General features: G+C 39.0%; 1 protein-coding gene across 2 annotated transcripts; it reads left to right on the top strand.

Moving 5' to 3' along the window:
- Positions 1 to 9036: 9036 nt before the first annotated feature.
- LOC136843916 (serine/threonine-protein kinase Nek5-like) lies at positions 9037 to 20427 on the top strand. Of its 2 annotated transcripts, XM_067112828.1 has the most exons (7): positions 9037 to 9484; positions 10426 to 10528; positions 14584 to 14682; positions 16166 to 16333; positions 16735 to 16893; positions 18255 to 18401; positions 19604 to 20427. In XM_067112828.1, the coding sequence occupies exons 2-7, from the start codon at positions 10433 to 10435 to the stop codon at positions 20024 to 20026; spliced, it is 1092 nt and encodes a 363-aa protein (XP_066968929.1). In that variant the 5' UTR covers positions 9037 to 9484; positions 10426 to 10432; the 3' UTR covers positions 20027 to 20427. The 2 variants fall into 2 exon arrangements, with proteins under 2 accessions (XP_066968929.1, XP_066968930.1); XM_067112829.1 differs by lacking the exon at positions 14584 to 14682 and having other exon boundaries at positions 9347 to 9484; positions 19604 to 20177.
- The last annotated feature ends 398 nt before the right edge of the window (positions 20428 to 20825 follow it).

Genomic DNA, 20825 nt, shown 5'->3' with positions numbered 1-20825 from the left:
CAAGCAGGTACAATTTTTCGACTTGTATATATTACTTAATTACATAATATACCCTGGGATTATCCGGGAGACGCATTATGTAAATGAGCTTTGTATAATGCGTAAAAAAAATAAATTTTACTGTCCCATTAATATGCGCCGGGAGTTTGTTCAGCAGTGAACTCACTGTAAAAGCAAAGAAGAAGAAATCGACGGACATTATTGTCCTGCTATTATTCATCATTTTTCATTCATTTCATTTCCGCAAGAATCTTACACTTGAAACTGATTAGTCTCCGTGAAAATATTGGGCTATGCTCAAAACTCTGAGTAGTATTATGAAAAAATAATCAATCTTGGGGTTGAACAGGAGAGAGAGAGAGAGAGAGAGAGAGAGAGAGAGAGAGAGAGAGAGAGAGAGAGAGAGAGAGAGAGAGAGAGAGTTTTATAAAATTGAGAGAGAGTTATTTTTATAAAATGAGAGAGAGAGAGAGAGAGAGAGAGAGAGAGAGAGAGAGAGAGAGAGAGAGAGAGAGAGAGAGAGAGAGAGAGAGAGAGAGAGCCAGTTATTTCTATAAAATTCGATCGATCGAGAGAGATTTATTTTTATAAAATACGAGAGAGAGAGAGAGAGAGAGAGAGAGAGAGAATGAGCTATTTCTATAAAATTCTATACAGTGGAAGAGAATCCTTAGGTTCATAGCTCTAAATAGAGTTAAATAGAGAGAAGGATAGAACTCTTCCCTTTCATACCAAGAGAGAGAGAGAGAGAGAGAGAGAGAGAGAGAGAGAGAGAGAGTCTTCTTTTCACTTCACAGACGTAAAGCGGAAGAAACTAATTTTTTTCCTTATGGTTAATAGGGCATCAGGGTCGCACTTATCAGCTTACGCTAAGATTTTTCTACCTCCTTTGAAAAGTCAAATGAAAAGCTCTCTCCTGCCCTCTTCCCCACTCTCTCTCTCTCTCTCTCTCTCTCTCTCTCTCTCTCTCTCTCTCTCTCTCTCTCTCCTCTGAATTCATATTACAACTCGTCCTCAGCTAAAGGGAAAAGCTAAATTCTTTTCCCAGAAGTATATCCGAAAATCTTGCTTATAACGAAACTACTCTCTGGAGTACAGCAATAGTTTTAAGCCTCCTTTTAATTTCAGGAGACTTTTGAATTAGAGAAGAAAGCATAGACGAAAATGCGTTATCTTGCAAATTAGTTTATGTTAACAAAGCCCCTTAATTTCTATTTTTTATCTCATACAGTGAAATCATCTACAATCTATTGAGACTGACATTCACGCACCAAAGGCAGAAGTAACATTCACTTGCCTGATAATATAACTGCCAAGTAAAGGTTATTCAAGTCAAAGTAGGCAAAAAAATATAAAAAAACAAAATTAAGATATCAAGATTCATTATTCTTTTCGGAACGATTACCTTTGAAGGCAAAAATCTCATACAGATCTACTTTTGCTGTTCTCAACGATAAATCATGCAAACTAGACGCTAAGCGGAAAAATTACGAAGAACAAAAGTATTCGTGAGCATAAATTAAAACCGGCTTCTTTGTACGACGCAATGCATTACCGGATGACCGGACGTACGGAATTTCATGTGAAAGAATTTGGAGGTTCGGACATTTGACTTGCTAATGGGAGATACAAAAAGGGAGCCGCATTCGAACAGGCAGCACGAGGGAGAGAGGCATTAATATTCATCACGGAAAATCTGAACCATGTTAGGAATTTCATCCAGCAAATAGAAATGGGTGGAATACGGTTGATTTCAAAGGAGCCACTCGAACCATTTTTCTGCTGGTGAGTCAATTCTGACATTCCTGGAGAAGGTTATAGTGCCGGGACAGCAGCAGCAGAGGTTGTGGCCGGAAGAACACAATTCTCTGTTTAATTGTTCTAAAAAACAAGTAAAAAATGCGCCGAAGAAACATAGCCACCGAAAACAGATCTATCTTTAGGTGGTCTCGGTATAATGCTGTATGAGACGCGGCCCATCAAACTCTCAGCCGAACGTGGTGGCCCGTGTTGTTGCGTTGCCAGAAGCACGATTATGGCTAACTTTAACCTTAAATAAATAAAAACTACTGAGGAGGCTAGAGAGCTGCAATTTGTTATGTCTGATGATTGGAGGGTGGATGATCAACATGCCAATTTGCAGCCCTCTAGCCTCAGTAGTTTTTAAGATCTTAGGGCAGACAGAAAAAGTGCGGACAGAATAAAGTGCGGACGGACAGACAAAACCGGCAGAATAGTTTTCTTTTACAGAAAACTAACAAAACAAACTGGAAGTCTGTTACAGCATGTTACTTAGGCGAAGTATATACACCTGAGAAAGTGTGAACAATTTACGCACATGTGGACAGGCTTTTGATATCAATTGGATCTTTAGAAAAGAGATATTTCATGGGGAAATCTACAATGCCGTAATGAAATCATACATGAAGTAACATTTGTAATGGTGAACCCACAGGGCTCATTTTTCATACTCATTGGAATGCGAGGATACCCATCTTTATGTAAACTTTATATATTAGTTTTTATTCGTCTTTCTCACCTTCCATCGATTCAATCTCCCACGGTATGGAACAGCCAGATCCGTGCGCGAATGTTACCCGATTTTCATATAAAGCGTCATTTGCAAAGGTGTGACCAAACGTCCATAAGATGTTTACACAAAATTAAGTTTTTATTATTAGAAAGATTTTATATTTTCCATTTTGCAATATTTCAAGACGGTAGAAATATTTTCAGCTCGAAACGAAAGTTAAATTGTTTCGGTTTAGTATTAATATTACCGAGTTACGTTGACGTAGAGGGAATTTTAGTTGTACCGCGCGGTAATAAAATTTGGTATTAAATCTTTAACACGATTTTTGACTGGCCTGGCTGCAAGGCCTGATCAGTGAATTAGGGGACTAGAAGTATACTTCTGTGTGTGTGTGCGCGTGTGTGTGTGTCAACGCAACTATCCTATTCACTGAAAAGTCAAGACCCATCTAAAGATAATTTACTTTCTCTCTCTCTCCCCCCGCCTCTCTCTCTTGCTATGAAAGGGAAGAGCTCTCTCTCTCTCTCCCCCTCTCTCTTTAACTCTATTTATAGCTATGAACTTCAGAACTCTCTTCCACTGTCTTGAATTATAAAGAAATAACCCTCCCCCGCTCTCTCTCTCTATTAGCGTTCAGAATGGAGTGAGAGCTGATAAGATCTGATAACATTTAAGAATTCTACTGTATCGATTGGCTGCACAATATTTCAGTAATGAGTGCTTTCGTTTTCACAGTTCTTGTATCTCCTGTTAATAAGCTGTTGATGTTCCGAGGACAAATGGCCGCTTCCGACATTTGCCTCTTCTCGAACTAATTCCTGGGCGCCATGAGAAATAATGCTTTTATTATATGATAAGAAAGGGAGCTGGTGATCTGGTTACAATACATGTACATACGCTACCGGGGTCTAAGCGATGTCAGGCAGGGCAGCCGATCGAGACTACGGTCTACCCCAAAGCCAAATCAAAGTCCTTCAAAAGAAGGCATCGTGCTTACCCCATACAAAAAATAGGAAAAAGCACGTTAAAAGAAGAAGAAGATTATTATTGTTTAAAGTCTGTCCTGCTTGGTATGTCATTGCTTATGTTTCCTTCTGCGTGAGACTTACGCCTCGGGTAAGCTGACCAGGAAACTAATCCTATATAATTTTATCCTAATCTGGATGGTAAGATAGAAGCCACCGTGTCTGTAAGAATTTATATATACGACGTTTTCACTTCTGTTTAATCTCATCAAGCAGTTCGCTGCAGTTAGCTCCTAAGGCGTTACTTTGACCAGAAGACAAATAACATCAGCCTTATCATGGCAAAATGTTTTATTTCAGACATGCTTCATTCCAGTGAATACCACCACCAGGCAACGGGAGGTATTTGCAATGTTAGGTCCCTCACCCACCCACCCTCTACCACATCCCCTGAACGCCAAAAATCGATATCTGGATCTCCGGAACGGCTGAACGGATTTCGACGAAATTTGGCACGATCGGAGACCTTGGTGGGAAACCTCCAAAGCCAAAGTTTCATCCCAATCGGTTGAATATTTCCAGAGTTATAAGGGGCCAAAGTCGGGGTTTTTGTGTACTCTGGGTGGCTGGGCTTTGCTAACCGCCAAATACCGTGGCGGTTGATATCAGTCTCTCTGATCACAGAATGATCAAGGTTATAACAAATGAAAAAGTTTTCCCCAGACTAGAAAAACGTTCCGTCTTTCACTACATCAGTGTTCTCCCTAAAGATGGTATATGCTTTATTTGCATTCTTTTCCCGATGGTTCAGTCATCTACTCCACGTCTAAACCTTGCCTCTTCAGACCCCGTTTGTTTGTTCCCTATTTTAAGCTGTTATGCCTTCGTTTGTCATGTTTTGAATTGAACTGAATATAGAGTTTAGGTCAAAGGCCAAGCACTGGGACCTATGAGGTCATTCAGCGCTGGAAAGGAAATTGATATTAGGTAGGCCTGAAAGGTGCAACAGGAGGAAAACCTCAAAGCAGTTGCACTATGAAATATTTGTTAAGAGAGGGTGGCCAGCGAGATGGAAGAAAGATAATATGAGCGGAGGTACAGTAAAAGGAATGAAAGGGGTTGCAGCTACGGGCCTAAGGAAGGGGCGCTGCAAAGAACCTTTAGTAATGCACTGACGGCACTGCTTCCCTACTGAGGTTTGTCATGTACATATGTTTGTGTTTTTACTAATTGATGATCTGACATGAAACTGGCACATTTCTATGTAACTCACACAACACACAAACACCTTTTCATAATCGTGAAAAGTAAATAAACTGTACATTTCATCACATGACTTTCGGGAATGACCTCCCTATAAATAGTGCCTTCCTAACTCGCCATATTGCAGCTTTACTGAACATTTCGCTGTATTACATCCGGGGCCATAAAACCACGTGGATTCGAACATTATTTCCGACCCAGCGAAGTTTTCTACGTCAGAGATAAATACTGGTTCCATTAAGGAAATGGAATGAGAGGATTCGCAACAGGTCGCTGGGAATTCTCCAGCCCTCAATACCACCTCGCGTTCATTACAATTTATTGCTCGGTGGCAACTCAAGTGGTAAGGTCAAGACTGCATGTATGTATGTATGTATATATATATATATATATATATATATATATATATATATATATATATATATATATATATATATATATATATATATATATATATATATATATATATATATATATACATATACTTATATACATTTAGATAACATTATATATATATATATATATATATATATATATATATATATATATATATATATATATATATATATATATAATCAGTAAGCTACAAACGTCCTTTAATATCCAGTTCGCTCTACCTCGGAAATAATATATTTTCATATATGTTACCGAAGGGGACGTGTGGGTAAAGGCGTCCACTGTAGTCCTGAGTTCTTGTCCTTCGCTGGTTTGAGCCCACGGGACGACGAACTTATTATCAACTAAAAATTCCCCTTCGGTAACATATATGAAAAAATATTATTTCCGAGGTAGAGCGAAATGGATATTAAAGGACGTTTGTAGCTTACTGATTGCATATGAATCACGGTGATGTGATAAAAGTCATATATATATATATATATATATATATATATATATATATATATATATATATATATATATATATATATATATATATATATATATATATATATATATATATATATATATATATATATATATATATATATATATATATATATATATATATATATAGCCTGCACACACACACATATATACATACATCATCAGTGTGGGCGTGTGTATCGCCCAAAGTCGCTGCAGACACCCTGCAGTAATGCCTACGGTGCACCACGTGAGGTGCGCTGACGGCACTACCCTCCCACGGGAAGTACATGAGAAGATAGCGAAAGGAATGAAAGTGACTAGAGGAGAGAGAGAGAGAGGAGAGAGAGAGAGAGAGAGAGAGAGAGAGAGAGAGAGAGAGAGAGGCGATTATTCAGGGAACAGGTGTTTTCCGTCCCCTAAACTAGAGAGAGAGAGAGAGAGAGAGAGAGAGAGAGAGAGAGAGAGAGAGAGAGAGAGAGAGAGAGAGAGAGACGATTATTCAGGGACCAGGTGCTTTCCGTCCCCTAAACTAGAGAGAGAGAGAGAGAGAGAGAGAGAGAGAGAGAGAGAGAGAGAGAGAGAGAGAGAGAGAGAGAGAGTGTGTGACATAGAAAAGATGAAAGTTTTTCCTTTCTACAGTGTGTGATTTCCTGCTGATGCAAAGTTTTGTACCACCTGATGAAGAAACTTTACTAATCAAAGGTAGCTTGGCCTCGTGGCGTACCTGCTCACACCTTCTTTGTACCCGTCAGGTTTTGGAAAGTCTTGGAGGTCGAATAAGTTAAGAGATTTTGCCTACAACAACACTAATGTTGCAGTTTAATCATATCGGGTCTTTTCTAGATCGTGACCACGAAGGGTTTTTACCCGGTATGTATCCACCTTTGGGGCGTGTTTAGTACAAGCTTTTAGGGGTTACAGTCAAAACATAAACAAAAGACTGTAAATGTCATAAGGATAATGACCCTCAAGAAATATTAGTCCCAGCTAATGACACCCGAAAACCCTTGGGGTCACTATCTAGCAAAGATCCCACATATCTGCATAATCTGCATATTTATATCCTTTGTGTCATTAATCTCTTATGATAGCAACATCTATGCAACAATTATAAAAAATCTTACGTCTCTGCTAGTCAGATAACAATAAGAGTCGACATACTTCGAATAAATTTGCAAGGCAAGGAAGCCGATTATACCACAAATTCCAGGAAAATTAAAAATTCCTATGGATGCTAAATTAAAACAAGTAAAAAATGCGCCGAAGTTTCTTCGGTGCAATCGAGTTTTCCGTACAGCCCCTACAGTGTCTAATCAAGGCCTCCGAAAATAGATCTATCTTTCGGTGGTCTCGGTATAATGCTGTATGAGCAACGGTATCCTATATCGTTGCCAGAAGGACGATTATGGCTAAATTTAACCTTAAATAAAAGGAAAACTACCGAGGCTAGAGGGCTGCAATTTGGTATGCTTGATGATTGGAGGGTGGATGACCAACATACCAATTTGTAGCCCTCTAACCTCTGTAGATTTTAAGATCTGAGGGCGGACAGAAAAAGTGCGGACGGACAGACAAAGCCGCCACAATAGTTTCCCTTTATAGAAAACTAAAAATGGTCCATTATGCGTTGAAATGGTGTTAACGTAGAGGAATTACTATTTAGAAGACGCACTGTAGTATACCGGAAGTGTTGGAACAGCAGATTCTTATGGTCCCAAAAGAAGGAGAAAATTGAAATAGGGTTAAAGTGAGTAGAGTATAGTATGGAAGAATGGGTTAACTAACTGCTCATATGGTTTCTGTTGGTGATTTAGCCTAGTGATAATTTGGACGATTTTGCATTGTATATTTATCTTTAAGAAGGGACAGACATATTTCTCACTTCGTTTCATTATCAGAATTAGAATTATGTATGTGTATATATATATACACATTTATATGTATATATATATATATACAGTATATATATATATATATATATATATATATATATATGTAATATTTATATAAGTATCTATCTATCTATATATATTGATATATGTATAAATTTATATATATATATATATATATATATATATATATATATACATACATATATATATATAGTATGTATATATATATATATATATATATATATATATATATATACATACATATATATATAGTATGTATGTATGTATATATATATATATATATATATATATATATATATATATATATATATATATATATATATATATATATATATATATATATATATATATATATATGCATAAATACACACACACACATGTATATACATATATATATTTTATATATATATATATATATATATATATATATATATATATATATATATATATATATTACCCGTGTTTATGAACCATTATAACGATGCAGTGTTTGTGAAGCTGCCTGGGGATCAAGCACCGCGTGCTTTAATCCCCTTTTTCCGAAATAAGTCATGCATGACCACTTTAGCAAGAGAGCACGGTAGATTATAGTTAAGCGCTTTCTTTTTATTGCCTCTGACATGAACATGTTTTAATGTTTATTTTCATTATTTTGTTTTTAGGGAAATGATGACCATGATTCGTTCATGGTTTTTTTTATATTTGTTGCCCGTGATAGCGATATAATTGCTTAGATATATGTTGGACTGTTAACTACTTTATAAGAGGACATTTACCAGGGTTTTGTCTTACAATAAACGATAGCAAATACTTTTAGTGTTCTGTAAAATAAAACTGTTGTGTCGGCTTTGTCTGTCCGTCCGCACTTTTTTCCTGTCCGCTCTCAGATCTTAAAAACTACTGAATGACTGATATATATTATAGTATTTTTATTTATAATATTTATCAAATTATGAGTTGAAGAAATTATATCAGTTCCGCTTAACCTATCACTGCGGATGCTGTTCGGGAATCAGATTGTTTACTAAAGTAACTATATAAAAGAAAGATATCAATTTGCTTGATTACTATAGCTACCTGGATTATAGTCTTCTTACGGTTGCTGCAACTACATTACATAAAGTGTATTGTTTAATCTCTTGTTTCTCGCAGTGTTATCAACAACTTTAAAGATGCTTTATGGTCGTTAAATGATGTTGGCGCATTTTACGGTATAACTGTCTTTTAAACAACAATAATATTCATGTTTATCATTGTTTTCTGTGGTCGGGAGATGGAGTTGAATAAATATAATCTAGCGAAAGTCTTTAGCTTCTTACTAAAGTTGTTGTATGAATTTTAATGAGAATTTGATAAATTTGTGACCAGTTCCTCATCAGGCAAAAATCATCCATTTGAATGCTGAGTGTAACAATTACGGCACAAAAAAAAAAAAATTCTCGTGTCATTGAAGAACCTAAAGAAGTCTAATGAAAAGGGAGAACTGCGAAACTGTATAGTTCAGTGGTTCTCAACCAGGGAGGGAATCCCCCATAGGGGAATTTCAGAGTTTCATAGGGGGAATTGTGATCAAGGATTTTTTAGTATTATATGCATATTATCTAGAATGCACCTTTTGAGGCAGGCAATTTTGGAAAGGGAGCGTGGTTAAATGACATTATGACATATAGTAAAAGGGTGCATTGGCCAAAAAAGGTTGAGAACCAGTGTTATAGTTGCGTTACTAAGTGACGGTCGTTTGAAGGTTAACCGTTTGTCAACACGGCAGCGGCGTTCCTTAGGATCTCCCAAAAACTTTCCTTCAAATCAACCAGTCGAGTTCGACTTTCAGATGAGGAAACGTGTTTTCTATAGCTCCGCTTGAAATTTGGAATTTTTTATCCTACTGCCCAGCGAAAACGTTCTCAGGGAACCATATCCAACGGAAAGACATTTAAAATAAGGTAAGGAGGGACGCGTTGATGAAACATGACAGGACAGTGTCTCGGAAGATCGTTTGAAACAGGATATCTTTTTATCACGCTGATATTGAGCCAGTGTTTTTATATTCTCAAGTTCGGTGTAGCAGCAATGTAGGCTACTTAGGAGGCAAGTGATTTTAACGTTACAATTTTTTTTGATAGCTTTTCATGGGATTTGACAATTTTGACATTTATTTCCTTCAGAAGTCACCCCGTCCGCCGAAAAAAAGAGCGCTTGTCTTGATAAAATCGTGTCATCCTACACTGTATTTTCAAGCAAAAATAAAGCCTTAACATATTTTATCTTTTGTCTTATGAGAGAGTTTTTAGGTCTCTGTTCATGGTTCTTTAACTTCTTCATAGACATTGTTTGTATCTGTGGGCTACGAGGCAGGTTTAAATTTAAAAATAATTCATAATACTAGATTCAAGATTTCCTTTTTTAATTTTTTTTCTGGTTACGTAATCTGGCGCTACTTAGAGGGGTAGTGCCGTCAGAGCACCTCATGCGGTGCACTGTAGGCATTACTTAAGGTTCTTTACAGCGTCCCTTCGGCCTCTACCTGCAACCCCTTTCATTTCTTTTACTGGACCTCCCTTCATATTTTCTTCTTCCATCTTACTTTCCACCCTCTCCTAACAATTGATTCATAGTGCAACTGCGAGGCTTTCCTCCTGTTACGCCTTTCAGACCCTTTTACACTCAATTTCCGTTTCAGCCCTGAATGACCTCATTGGTACCAGCGCTTGGTCTTTGGCCGAAATTTTATATTCTATTCTATTCGATCTCCGCTGTTTGCAATGAACTAATAAGCTATTATTTCAGATTCTAACAATATTCTTTGACTGGCTGAAAAGTTTTAGATTTTCCAGGTAGTTGCTCGTGTGACTGATTTGTTGTTTTTTTCTTCTTCTTCGTCCAGGTGCAAAATGTCAAGTATTAAACTGATCAAGAAGATAGGCCAGGGAGCCTTTGGAACAGTGTACCTCGGAGACAGGAACGGGAGAAAATGTGCCGTGAAGGTGGTGAGCACGAATGGTTGGGTAGAACTTATTCAGAGTTGCGTCAACTTATTCAGAGTTGCGTAATGTAAATATAAGATGTTGCTGATGATTAAATAGAAGTAAGACGCACTGGGCCCTTTTAATTAGGTTTACTTTGCGTAGAAATTCTACGAGCTTCTTTGGGCCTTGTTTATTTTATCGAGCCCCGCAGTGCTCAGAATATGAAAAAATAAATTTTTTTAGTGATAAATTATGTCGTACCCTCAACACGCGTAATTATATACCAGTGTTTAATCTATATCCTCCACGATATTGGTGAAGGACCTGGACGGATCCCATGAACGAATTAAATTTAAAGGCATTCCATCACCGTTAGTTCCCAACTTGCCACTTCAGGGAAGAAAACACGGGCTGAATTTTAATCCCTTTCCCAAATCTAATTACTTTCACCTGAACCCTGGGTCATTTTTGCTTAAAATGTAGCTTCAAGAGGTTTAAACAGTAAATTCTTGACGCCTGTGACCATGTGTAACATGTTAAATTTATTGGAATATCTTAGTTTTAAGATGCTGTGGGGAAATTCTTTGATCCTTTTTCTATGCGACCCTTAACTCTTTCCAAATGACTTTGTATGACTTTGCGTTTGGAGAGCCTGTTGAGCCTCCCCAGTTAATATGCATAAGGAGACTTCTGATCGAACTTTCACGAAATTTTCCGGCAATTCAGAATACCCCCTCTCTCTCTTTCAGACACACCTGCACACACACACTCACACACACACTCTCTCTCTTTCAGACACACACCTGCGCGCGCGGACGCACACACACACACACACTCTCTCTTTTACGCACACACACTTTCTCTTTCACACACACACACTCTCTCTCTCTTTCACACACACACACACTCTCTCTCTCTTTCACACACACACACTCTCTCTCTCTTTCACACACACACACACACACACACTCTCTCTCTCTTTCACACACACACTCTCTCTCTCTTTCACACACACACACACACACACACACTCTCTCTCTTTCACACACACACACACACTCTCTCTCTCTTTCACACACACACACACTCTCTCTCTTTCACACACACACACACACACTCTCTCTCTTTCACACACACACACACCGGCACGCACACATCTCTCTCTCTGACACACACATACCTGCACACACTCTCTCTGTCAGACACACACACACACATACCTGCACACACTCTCTCTCTCTGAGACTCACACGCGCACACACCTGCACAGACTCCTCTCTCTCTCTCTGATACACACAACCATACCTGCACACTCTCTCGCTGACTCACACACGCGCAGACACTTTGTCTCTCTCTGACTCACGCGCACACGCACACGCACACGCACAGACTCACTCACTCTCTTTCGGATGCACACACACACACCTATAATCGATCTTGCTTCCGTTAATCCTGAACACATTTTGTTTACTTGTAGAATTCAGCGTGCAGCAGAAACGCCCATTTCCTAACTTATAATATACCATTACAGTCTTAGTTCTGCTTCGACTCATACTTTGCATCGAATTTTATACTTTACCTAAAACTCTCTATTTTACTTTTATAATACAACTCTCCATTTTACTTTTAAATGTCAATATTTCCTTAAAGTCACGAACTTCGTGCATGCCCAAAAGCAGAGTTTCTCATAGATTATTCATTTTTTTCTCATTTTTAGCTAATTGGGCAAGACGGGTGAAAGAAGAATAAGGGCAGTTAGCTAGCTAACCGCGGTAGGGAAAAGTTTAGCAAGTATTAGAGTAATGGAAAGTGTGGTTTAGCCACAATATTATTTAGATAAAGGCACACTTTTCCTTACTATGACCTTTAATATTAACACATTACAAAAATGATTTTCCACTGTCTTAACATGGTGAATTGTACAGACACATTCAGTTTCGTTCCCCATACGTTACCGTTCCATTTACGGTCCAGCTCCGTAGCAGGGTAGTGCTGTCAGCGCACCTCATATGGTGCACTGTAGGCATTACTTAAGGTTCTTTGCAGCGTGCCCTCGGCCCCTAACTTCCTCTTTCATTCCTTTTACTGTACCTCCATTCATATTTTCTTTCTCCAATCTTACTTCCCACCTTATCCTAATAATCGTTTCATAATGCAACTGCTTTGAGGTTTTCCTCTTGTTACACCTTTCAGACCTTATAACTGTTGATTTCCGTTTCAGCTCTGAATGACCTTATGGGTCCCAGTGCTTGGCTTTTGGTCGAAATTCTATATTCCATTCATTCCATTGCATTTACGGTCCAGAAACTTTTGTGCATCGTTGATCTGTGTAAAATGCATTTTTTTTTTTTAGGTAATTCATCCAACTCATCAAATAACACCCAGTAAATCAATTAATGATATCAATTAATGAGTTAGCCCGGGGATCGTCGCTTCCAACAACATAAATTTAATAGGAATGAATGACTATGGAGATCCAATTTATTTTTACTAAATAGTGATTATCGTTAATCAGCGATTCCCTGGTTACAAATTTTACTTTTAATTAGAAGTAATCAACTTTTAATTGTTATATATTTACCAAAAGAAAAAAGTAAAGCTGATTTACTTTGACGATGTATTGTTGGCTATGTATCTTTATGGTAAATTTTATTATAAGCCGGATCCCCGTCAGTGCACCTCATGTGGTGCACTGTAAGCATTACTTAAGGTACTTTGCAGCGTCTCTTCGACCCCTAGCTGCAACCTCTTTCGTCCCCTTTGCTGTACCTCCGTTCATATTCTCTTTCTTCCATCTCACTGTCCACCGTCTCTCAACAATGGATCCACATTGCAACCTCGAGGTTTTGCTTCCGTTGCACCTTGCAAACTTTCTATTGTCAATTTCCGTTGCAGCGCTGAATGACCTCTTAAGTCCCAGCGCTTGGCCTTTGGCCTAAATTCTATTCTGTACGCCGGATTGCTTGTGAAAATGTAGAACGTAAATATGCTTATGTAGTAACATTAATTTCTATGTGAGAAAACTTTAATTTTTCGTCGCTTTGTCTCTATAAAATACCTATTATTATTATTATTATTATTATTATTATTATTATTATTATTATTATTATTATTATTATTATTATTATTATTATTATATGTGAAGTTTCCCATTTCCCTCGATTCAGTTATAATTCTCTATACGTTACTCTCCCGGTGCTCATATGATTTGCTTGTATCGAATCTTGATTACAATTTAGCTGATAAAAACGAACATTTTAACGAAACCCCGTTTTTAGAAATGCAATGGATTTCAATAGCTTGTTATCAACAAGAAGTGGCCGTGTTTTAAGCGTAAATGGAGACTGTACATTTCTTGTTTACGTCTGAGTGACGTAGGTCTGTCAATAAGCCTCATGTCTTTGAGATAACTTTACTATTTGCTTGGAAGGATAAGTTTGAACAAGATTGCTGCTTCGTAACGACCAAAGAGCAAATGGGACTCGTAAGAGTTGGTTATTTGCGAAGGCAATTTGAACTCTCTTCTTTCTTTCTCTCCCTCTCCCCACAGACACTCACATCTGCTCTCTCTCTCTCTCTCTCTCTCTCTCTCTCTCTCTCTCTCTCTCTCTGACACACACACACACACACACATATGCCTGCATTCTCTCTCTCTCTCTCTCTCTCTGGTACACACACACCCACCTACACATATATGCACAGAGCCTCACTCTCTCTCTCTGAGACACACACACACATATACCTGCACAAATTCACTCTCTCTCTCTCTCCTCTGACACACATACCTACACAGACACACACACTCTCTCTCTCTCTCTCTCTCTCTCACCCCAATGGTTACCAGAATCAAGCCTGGAAACAGTTGCAAATATTCGAAAGCTAACAATCTTTACGTCATTTCCCTATCGTTGTTTAGTTGTCCTTGTTTTAATATATCTAAAAAAATGAGTGTGATAAAAAGAAATGTAATGGATGCTCTTCATCTAGAGCGCTGACGTCATTCTTCCCCGAGAGTGCAAAAAAAAAGATAAAAAAAAAGAAAGCTATTTGGTACAACAAGTTTACCCTCCTTTCAGGTTAAGCTCAGCGGAGTTCCCCAGAAAATCGTTGATGACGCAATTAAGGAGGGGAAATTGCTCGAAAACTTGCAGCATCCAAACATCGTCAGTTGTTTAGTAAGGAACCTTTGCTTGCTCGCTTGTTTGCTTGTTGACTCATTTACTTGTTTCCTTGTTTACTTGATTCTCGGCCCACTTCGCCAGAACCTACACTAAATTATTGCCAATCCTGCTTTCACTGGAGTAGTCACTGTAGTCTTTACAAATTGTTCTTTGCAGCGTCACTTCGGCCCCTAGCTACAACCCCCTTCATTCCGTTTACTCTACCTCCGTTCATATTTTTCTTCCATCTTCCAGTTCACCCTCTCCTAACAATTGTTTCATAGTGCAACTGCTTTGAGGTTTCCCTCCCGTTATACCTTTAGAATCACTTCTACTCTCAATTCCCTTTTTCAGTGCTGAATGCGTTCACAGGTCACGGCGCTTGGCCTTTGGTCTAAATCTGATATTCCTTCTCTGAAATGTTTTTGGTACTTTAATACCTGATCTCGAGATTAGAGTTTTTTTGCTTTGTCCTCACTGAAATCTATCTCAAATTTACTGTTAACGAGACATCGTTTTGCTTGGTTCTACCTCACACAGTTGGAGGACTGTGGAACAGCCTCCCTGAGGAAGTAGTTCAGTTGGAACTTCAGAAGTTCAAGCGAAGATACAATGCATTACTACCCTAGTACAATTCTCCTTGTATTTTAATAATTTCCTTAAATTTTTATTTGTTAATTTCTCGTTTTCTAATAACTCATCTCCTCTTTCTGTATTTCCCTTTACCTTCTGTTATTTCTTTCAAATGAAGACCATATTATTATTATTATTCTGAAGATGAAACCTATTCATATGGAACAAACCCACCAAAGGGTCCATTGACTTGAAATTCAAGCTTCCAAAGAATGTGGTGTTCATTAGGAAGAAGGAAGAGGAAGTAAAGGGAAATAATACAGAAAGAAGAGATCCAACTTATTAAAAAAAGGAATTAATAAATAGATCTATAAATACAAATGTATTAAAATGCGAGAAGAATAGTATTAGGGTAGTAACGCATTGCATTTTCGCTTGAACTTCTGAAGTTCCAACTTCTGAAGTTCCAACTTCTGAAGTTCCAACTTCTGAAGTAGTTCCAACTTCTGAAGTAGTTCCAACTTCTGAAGTAGTTCCTACTTCTGAAGAAGTTCCTACTTCTGAAGAAGTTCCAACTTCTGAAGAAGTTCCAACTTCTGAAGAAGTTCCAACTTCTGAAGAAGTTCCTACTTCTGAAGAAGTTCCTACTTCTGAAGAAGTTCCAACTTCTGAAGAAGTTCCAACTTCTGAAGAAGTTCCAACTTCTGAAGAAGTTCCAACTTCTGAAGAAGTTCCAACTTCTGAAGAAGTTCCAACTTCTGAAGAAGTTCCAACTTCTGAAGAAGTTCCAACTTCTGAAGAAGTTCCAACTTCTGAAGAAGTTCCAACTTCTGAAGAAGTTCCAACTTCTGAAGTTCCAACTTCTGAAGTTCCAACTTCTGAACTGACATATCTCTAGGTAAGAACTTTTTCATATCTGTTCCAGGGATGTTATGGCACGGGAAACAATGTAATATCTGAGATCCACATTGTCATGGAATATTGTGGAGGCGGAGACCTGCACGCCAATATCAAGAAGAGAAGGGCCTCGGGACAGTTCTTCCCTGAAAGACAAGTCATTGGGTGGTTTTCAGACGTCGTCAGAGCTATAGAGGCAGGTCCCTATGTTTACTGTACTGTAGGGATTACTGAAGGCTCTTTGCAGCGTCCCTTCGGCCCCTAGCTGCAACCCTTTTCATTCCTTTTACTGTACCTCAGTTCTTATTCTTTCTTCCATCTGACCTTCCACCACCTCCTCACAATTATTTCATAGTGGAACTGGAGGCTTTCCTCATGTTAGACCTTTGGAACCTTTTACTCTCAATTTCCATTTGAGCGGTGTGCTTCGGCCTAAATTCTATATTCTATTCTATCATCCTATTCACTGTATGTGCCGCCATATGTAATTATATTCACGTTTTATTACGGCTTGAATAACGCTGGCTTTCTCTAGTCTTAATTCGAATTCTCTCAAATTTAGCAAAGTGTAAACAAAGGCCCCTTTTTTTCCATCAGTACCTGCATTCCAAGGACGTCATCCACAGGGACATCAAACCCCTGAACATCCTGAAACACGAAGATGGAACCATCAAACTTGGGGATTTCGGACTCGCTAAGATTCTTCGATCTAAGAAGGATATCCAGGCTTCTGTTGTAGGAACTGTCATTTATGCAGTGAGTCAATTTCTAGTTTGAATGGCGTAGTTTGGTGCTACTTTGGCTTACTGACGCGTCACCTACTCCGAGGTGCTAGTACTAAACATGGCGGAAGCTCCTTCGGACGCCGTGTTTTAGTACTAGCCCCTCGGGGATCAAGGTATTATATACAGCCATTTCTATATTGTGTGGTCGACAAATTATATTAATAAACGATATCTTCGTGCGGCCGTCTACTTTACATTTACCATGCGGTGTTCAGTACCAGGATTATAATAGTATTAATCCTGTTTAGTACTAGCACCTCGGAGTAGATGACCCGGAGTTTTTGCGGTGGGTGGGTGGGTCGTCAGTTCAACATACTTTTCAGTTAGTCTAGGGAGTAACTGACTGGCGTAACCATGAGGTTTTCTGGTAGAGGAAACATCGCTTGTGCCTTGTCTATTTTCTCTGCTGTCCTCGGGATGAGGGAGGAACCATATTCTTAAACCTTTCGTTCATAGCCTCTCTACCACAGCCTGTCTAGTCTTGGGCTAGAGTTCTTGCCTGAGAGTATACTTAACCATACGTGGACGGTGTTCAAACGATTTGACTGGGATAAGCAGAAAGACGTTGGACGGTTATTGTACAGAACTAAACATTTGATAATAGACTTTTAGCTATTTGTTTCAATGATGAGATATTTTACCTAGTTTTCAGATGAGACAAGTTTAGAAAGCAAACACGATATTCAGAAGATATTTAATTGCAAAAATAGATTTTCAGTGGCACGAATGGAACACACAATATTTGAGTGTGTACATAACGGAATAAGGATGAATGTATGTTTGGACTCTGATTATTACACATATTCTGAATATTATGGAAATATGTATTCGCGGAAAGTAAGGCGATAGGAAAAATGTTTTAAAATATCAGCTTACTGTTAATGCAGCTACTGGGTTAGTTGGCAAAAAAGGATAAATTGTTTGGCAAAAATAACCTAAATTAAGGTTAATAATGTTTTGAGACTTATTACATCCCAACGGAAATAGTCGAACCACTGCATAAACGGGGTAGTGCCGTCAGTGCACCTCACTTGGTGCACTGTAGGCATTACTTAAAGGTCTTTGCAGCGTTCCTTCGGCCCCTAGCTGCAGCCCCTTTCATTCCTTTTACATTACCTCCATTCATATTCTATTTCTTCCATCTGACTCTCCACCCTCTCAAACAATTGTTTCATTGTGCAACTGCGAGGTTTTCCTCCCGTTACACCTTTCAAACCTTCATACTGTCAATTTCCCTTTCAGCGCTGAATGACCTCATAGGTCCCAGCGCTTGGCCTTTGGCCTAAAGTTCATATTCTATTCTAGAATTACCTTTGATGATTTCTCCCTCAGAGTCCAGAACTTCATCTGAGATCGGTCTGTGATGCCAAAGGAGATATGTGGTCGCTGGGGTGTACTCTCTACCAACTGTGCACGTTAGAACCAGCCTTCAGGAATGCCTCGGAGATGCTGAGATTCATAGCGAAGCGTGGAACTTTAGTAAGTACTCTCGCCTTTGACAAAGTCCTTGATCATTTGGCGTTTGAAACTCAGCCACGCCTCTCTTGAAGGATATGTATACTCTTGCTTTTTTTGGGGAGGGGGAAGGTGTAAGCTTTCCTTGATGGGAAAATTGTGCTGTCTGATGGGTGGAATACTTAAGTTTGGTACTGTACTAAAAATATTATTATTATTATTATTATTCCGAAGATGAACCCTATATTCATATGGAACAAGCCCACCAAAGGGGCCACTGACATGAAATGCAAGCTTCCAAGGACTGGGGTGTTCATTAAGAGGAGGAACAAAACGTTATTTTTATCTTTAATTTACGGACCTGTGCATTGACAATACGCTTTTGTGATGTAAGTGCACATCGAAGCTGGAATATATAATCAAGATCAGGGAAAGAATTTGTTTTAGACTAGTTTTGTCGACTAATATGCCGTGTCGTCTAATATGCCGTGAAGTCTGATAAAAAAATTAAACTGAAAGTGTTGAACGAAGGTATAGATTTTATATTCACGATGATGGTAAGCACAGACATAACACAGATGCCTCGTGGCGGGGTAGTGCCTTCATTGTGCCTCCACGGTGCACTGTAGTCATTACTTTCAGGTTCTCTGCAGCGTCCCTTTGGTCCCTAGCTGCTACCCCTTTCATTCCTTTTTCTGTATCTCCGTTCATAATCTCTCTTTTCCATCTTACTTTCCACCCGCTCCTAACAATTGTTTCAGAGTGCAACTGCCAGGTTTTCCTCCTGTTACACCTTCAAAGCCTTGTTACTCTTAATTTCCCTTTCAGCGCTGAATGACCCCAGAGGTACCATCGCTTGGCCTTTGGCTGGAATCCTGTATTCTATATGAAAGTGAAGCTCTTCGTTGGGTGGGTCGGTAGAACTGTGGACTGTCACTCGATGGACCGGAGTTCAATTCCCCGGCCGCCTGATGAAGAGAGTGAGGAATTTATTTCTGGTGATAGAAATTCATTTCTCGCTATAATTTGGTTCGGATTCCACAATAACCTGTAGGTCACGTTGCTAAGTAACCAATTGGTTCTTAGCCACGTAAAAAAAGTCTAATCCTTCGGGCCAGCCCTAGGAGAGCTGTTAATCAGCTCAGTGGTCTGGTAAAACTAAGGTATACTTAACTTTATATGAAAGAGAAAAAACCTGAAGTTTATGAATTCCTGTCTAATTACAGAGACCGCTGCCTGGCTCATACTCGAGCAAGACAAATGACCTTATCAACGCCCTCCTCCAAGCCTACCCAAACGAACGTCCTACTGCCGCTCAAGTCAGTAAAATCCTGGAGGATCCTTCAGCGGGATCCTGCGACCTGAGAATAGTTCCCTCTGAAGCAAAGAGACGGGTTCTGGAGCCTCCCTGTGGCAAAGGGCGCTTAGGAAATGCTCCCAAGGACCTGAGAATAGCTCCCCCTGAAGCAAAGAGACGGGTTCTGGAGCCTCCCTGTGGCAAAGGGCGCTTAGGAAATGTTCCCAAGGAATGCCTAATCCCCCAAAGAGGTCCTGGTCAAACCCTGTCGCCTCAGGAAGTCGGAACACAGCTGATGGTGATCGTGGGGCCTCCGTTACTGCCTGGTCAGAATATTAATATAAAATGGTAGGAAAACTGACGGTTCAGGCCGACGCAATCTATCTGAAAATGTGGAATTATTTATTTTAACTGAAGTGACATTTTCATTTAATTTAACGGCGAGTTTTTAATGAAATAATATGAGAACATAAGTTTTGCGACATTTTTAATTTCTAGCGGACTATCACCCCTGTATTATGAACAACAGAGCATGATTCAAGTTGATTGATGTATGTTGAATTATATAAAACATTTAACTGCCAGTTTCAGGTGTAACTATAATATTATGAGGGGAACTGGGTTAAAAGCTTCATTCTATTCTATTAATATTTTTAAGGCATCGTGAATGTATAAATTAAATCTGAAAATTGTTCAGCATTTGTCATTGATGGAATCCTTGAGAATCTTTTTAAAATCAAAAGGTTAGTTAACGTTGGGTTTTTATTTGATACCTTGGCAATGTACGTCACCGTTATCTCTTAAATCCTACCCCGTGCAGCAAGGGATTTCATAATTATGAATATCGGTTAGCAATAGCCTCAAGACTACATAAACCCCGTAGGAGGTTGGTGCCGTCAGTGAACCTCGTGCAGTGCACTGTAGGCATTACTTAAGGTTCTTTGCAGCGTGCCTTCGGCCCCTAGCTGGAACCCTTTTCATTGCTTTTACTGTACCTCCATTCATATTTCTTCCATCGAGCTTTCCATCCTCCTGACAATTGACTCAGTGCAACTGCAAGCTGCTGCTCCTATTACACCTTTCAAACCACCTTATTCTCGGTTTCCGTTTCAGCGCTGAGCGACCTCGTAGGCCAAAGCGCCTGGCCTTCG

Source organism: Macrobrachium rosenbergii, chromosome 12 (assembly GCF_040412425.1).
Source record: "Macrobrachium rosenbergii isolate ZJJX-2024 chromosome 12, ASM4041242v1, whole genome shotgun sequence".
NCBI lineage: Eukaryota > Metazoa > Arthropoda > Malacostraca > Decapoda > Palaemonidae > Macrobrachium > Macrobrachium rosenbergii.
The sequence above is the reverse complement of the archived record's forward strand: the minus strand, read 5'-3'. Positions and strand labels throughout refer to the sequence as shown.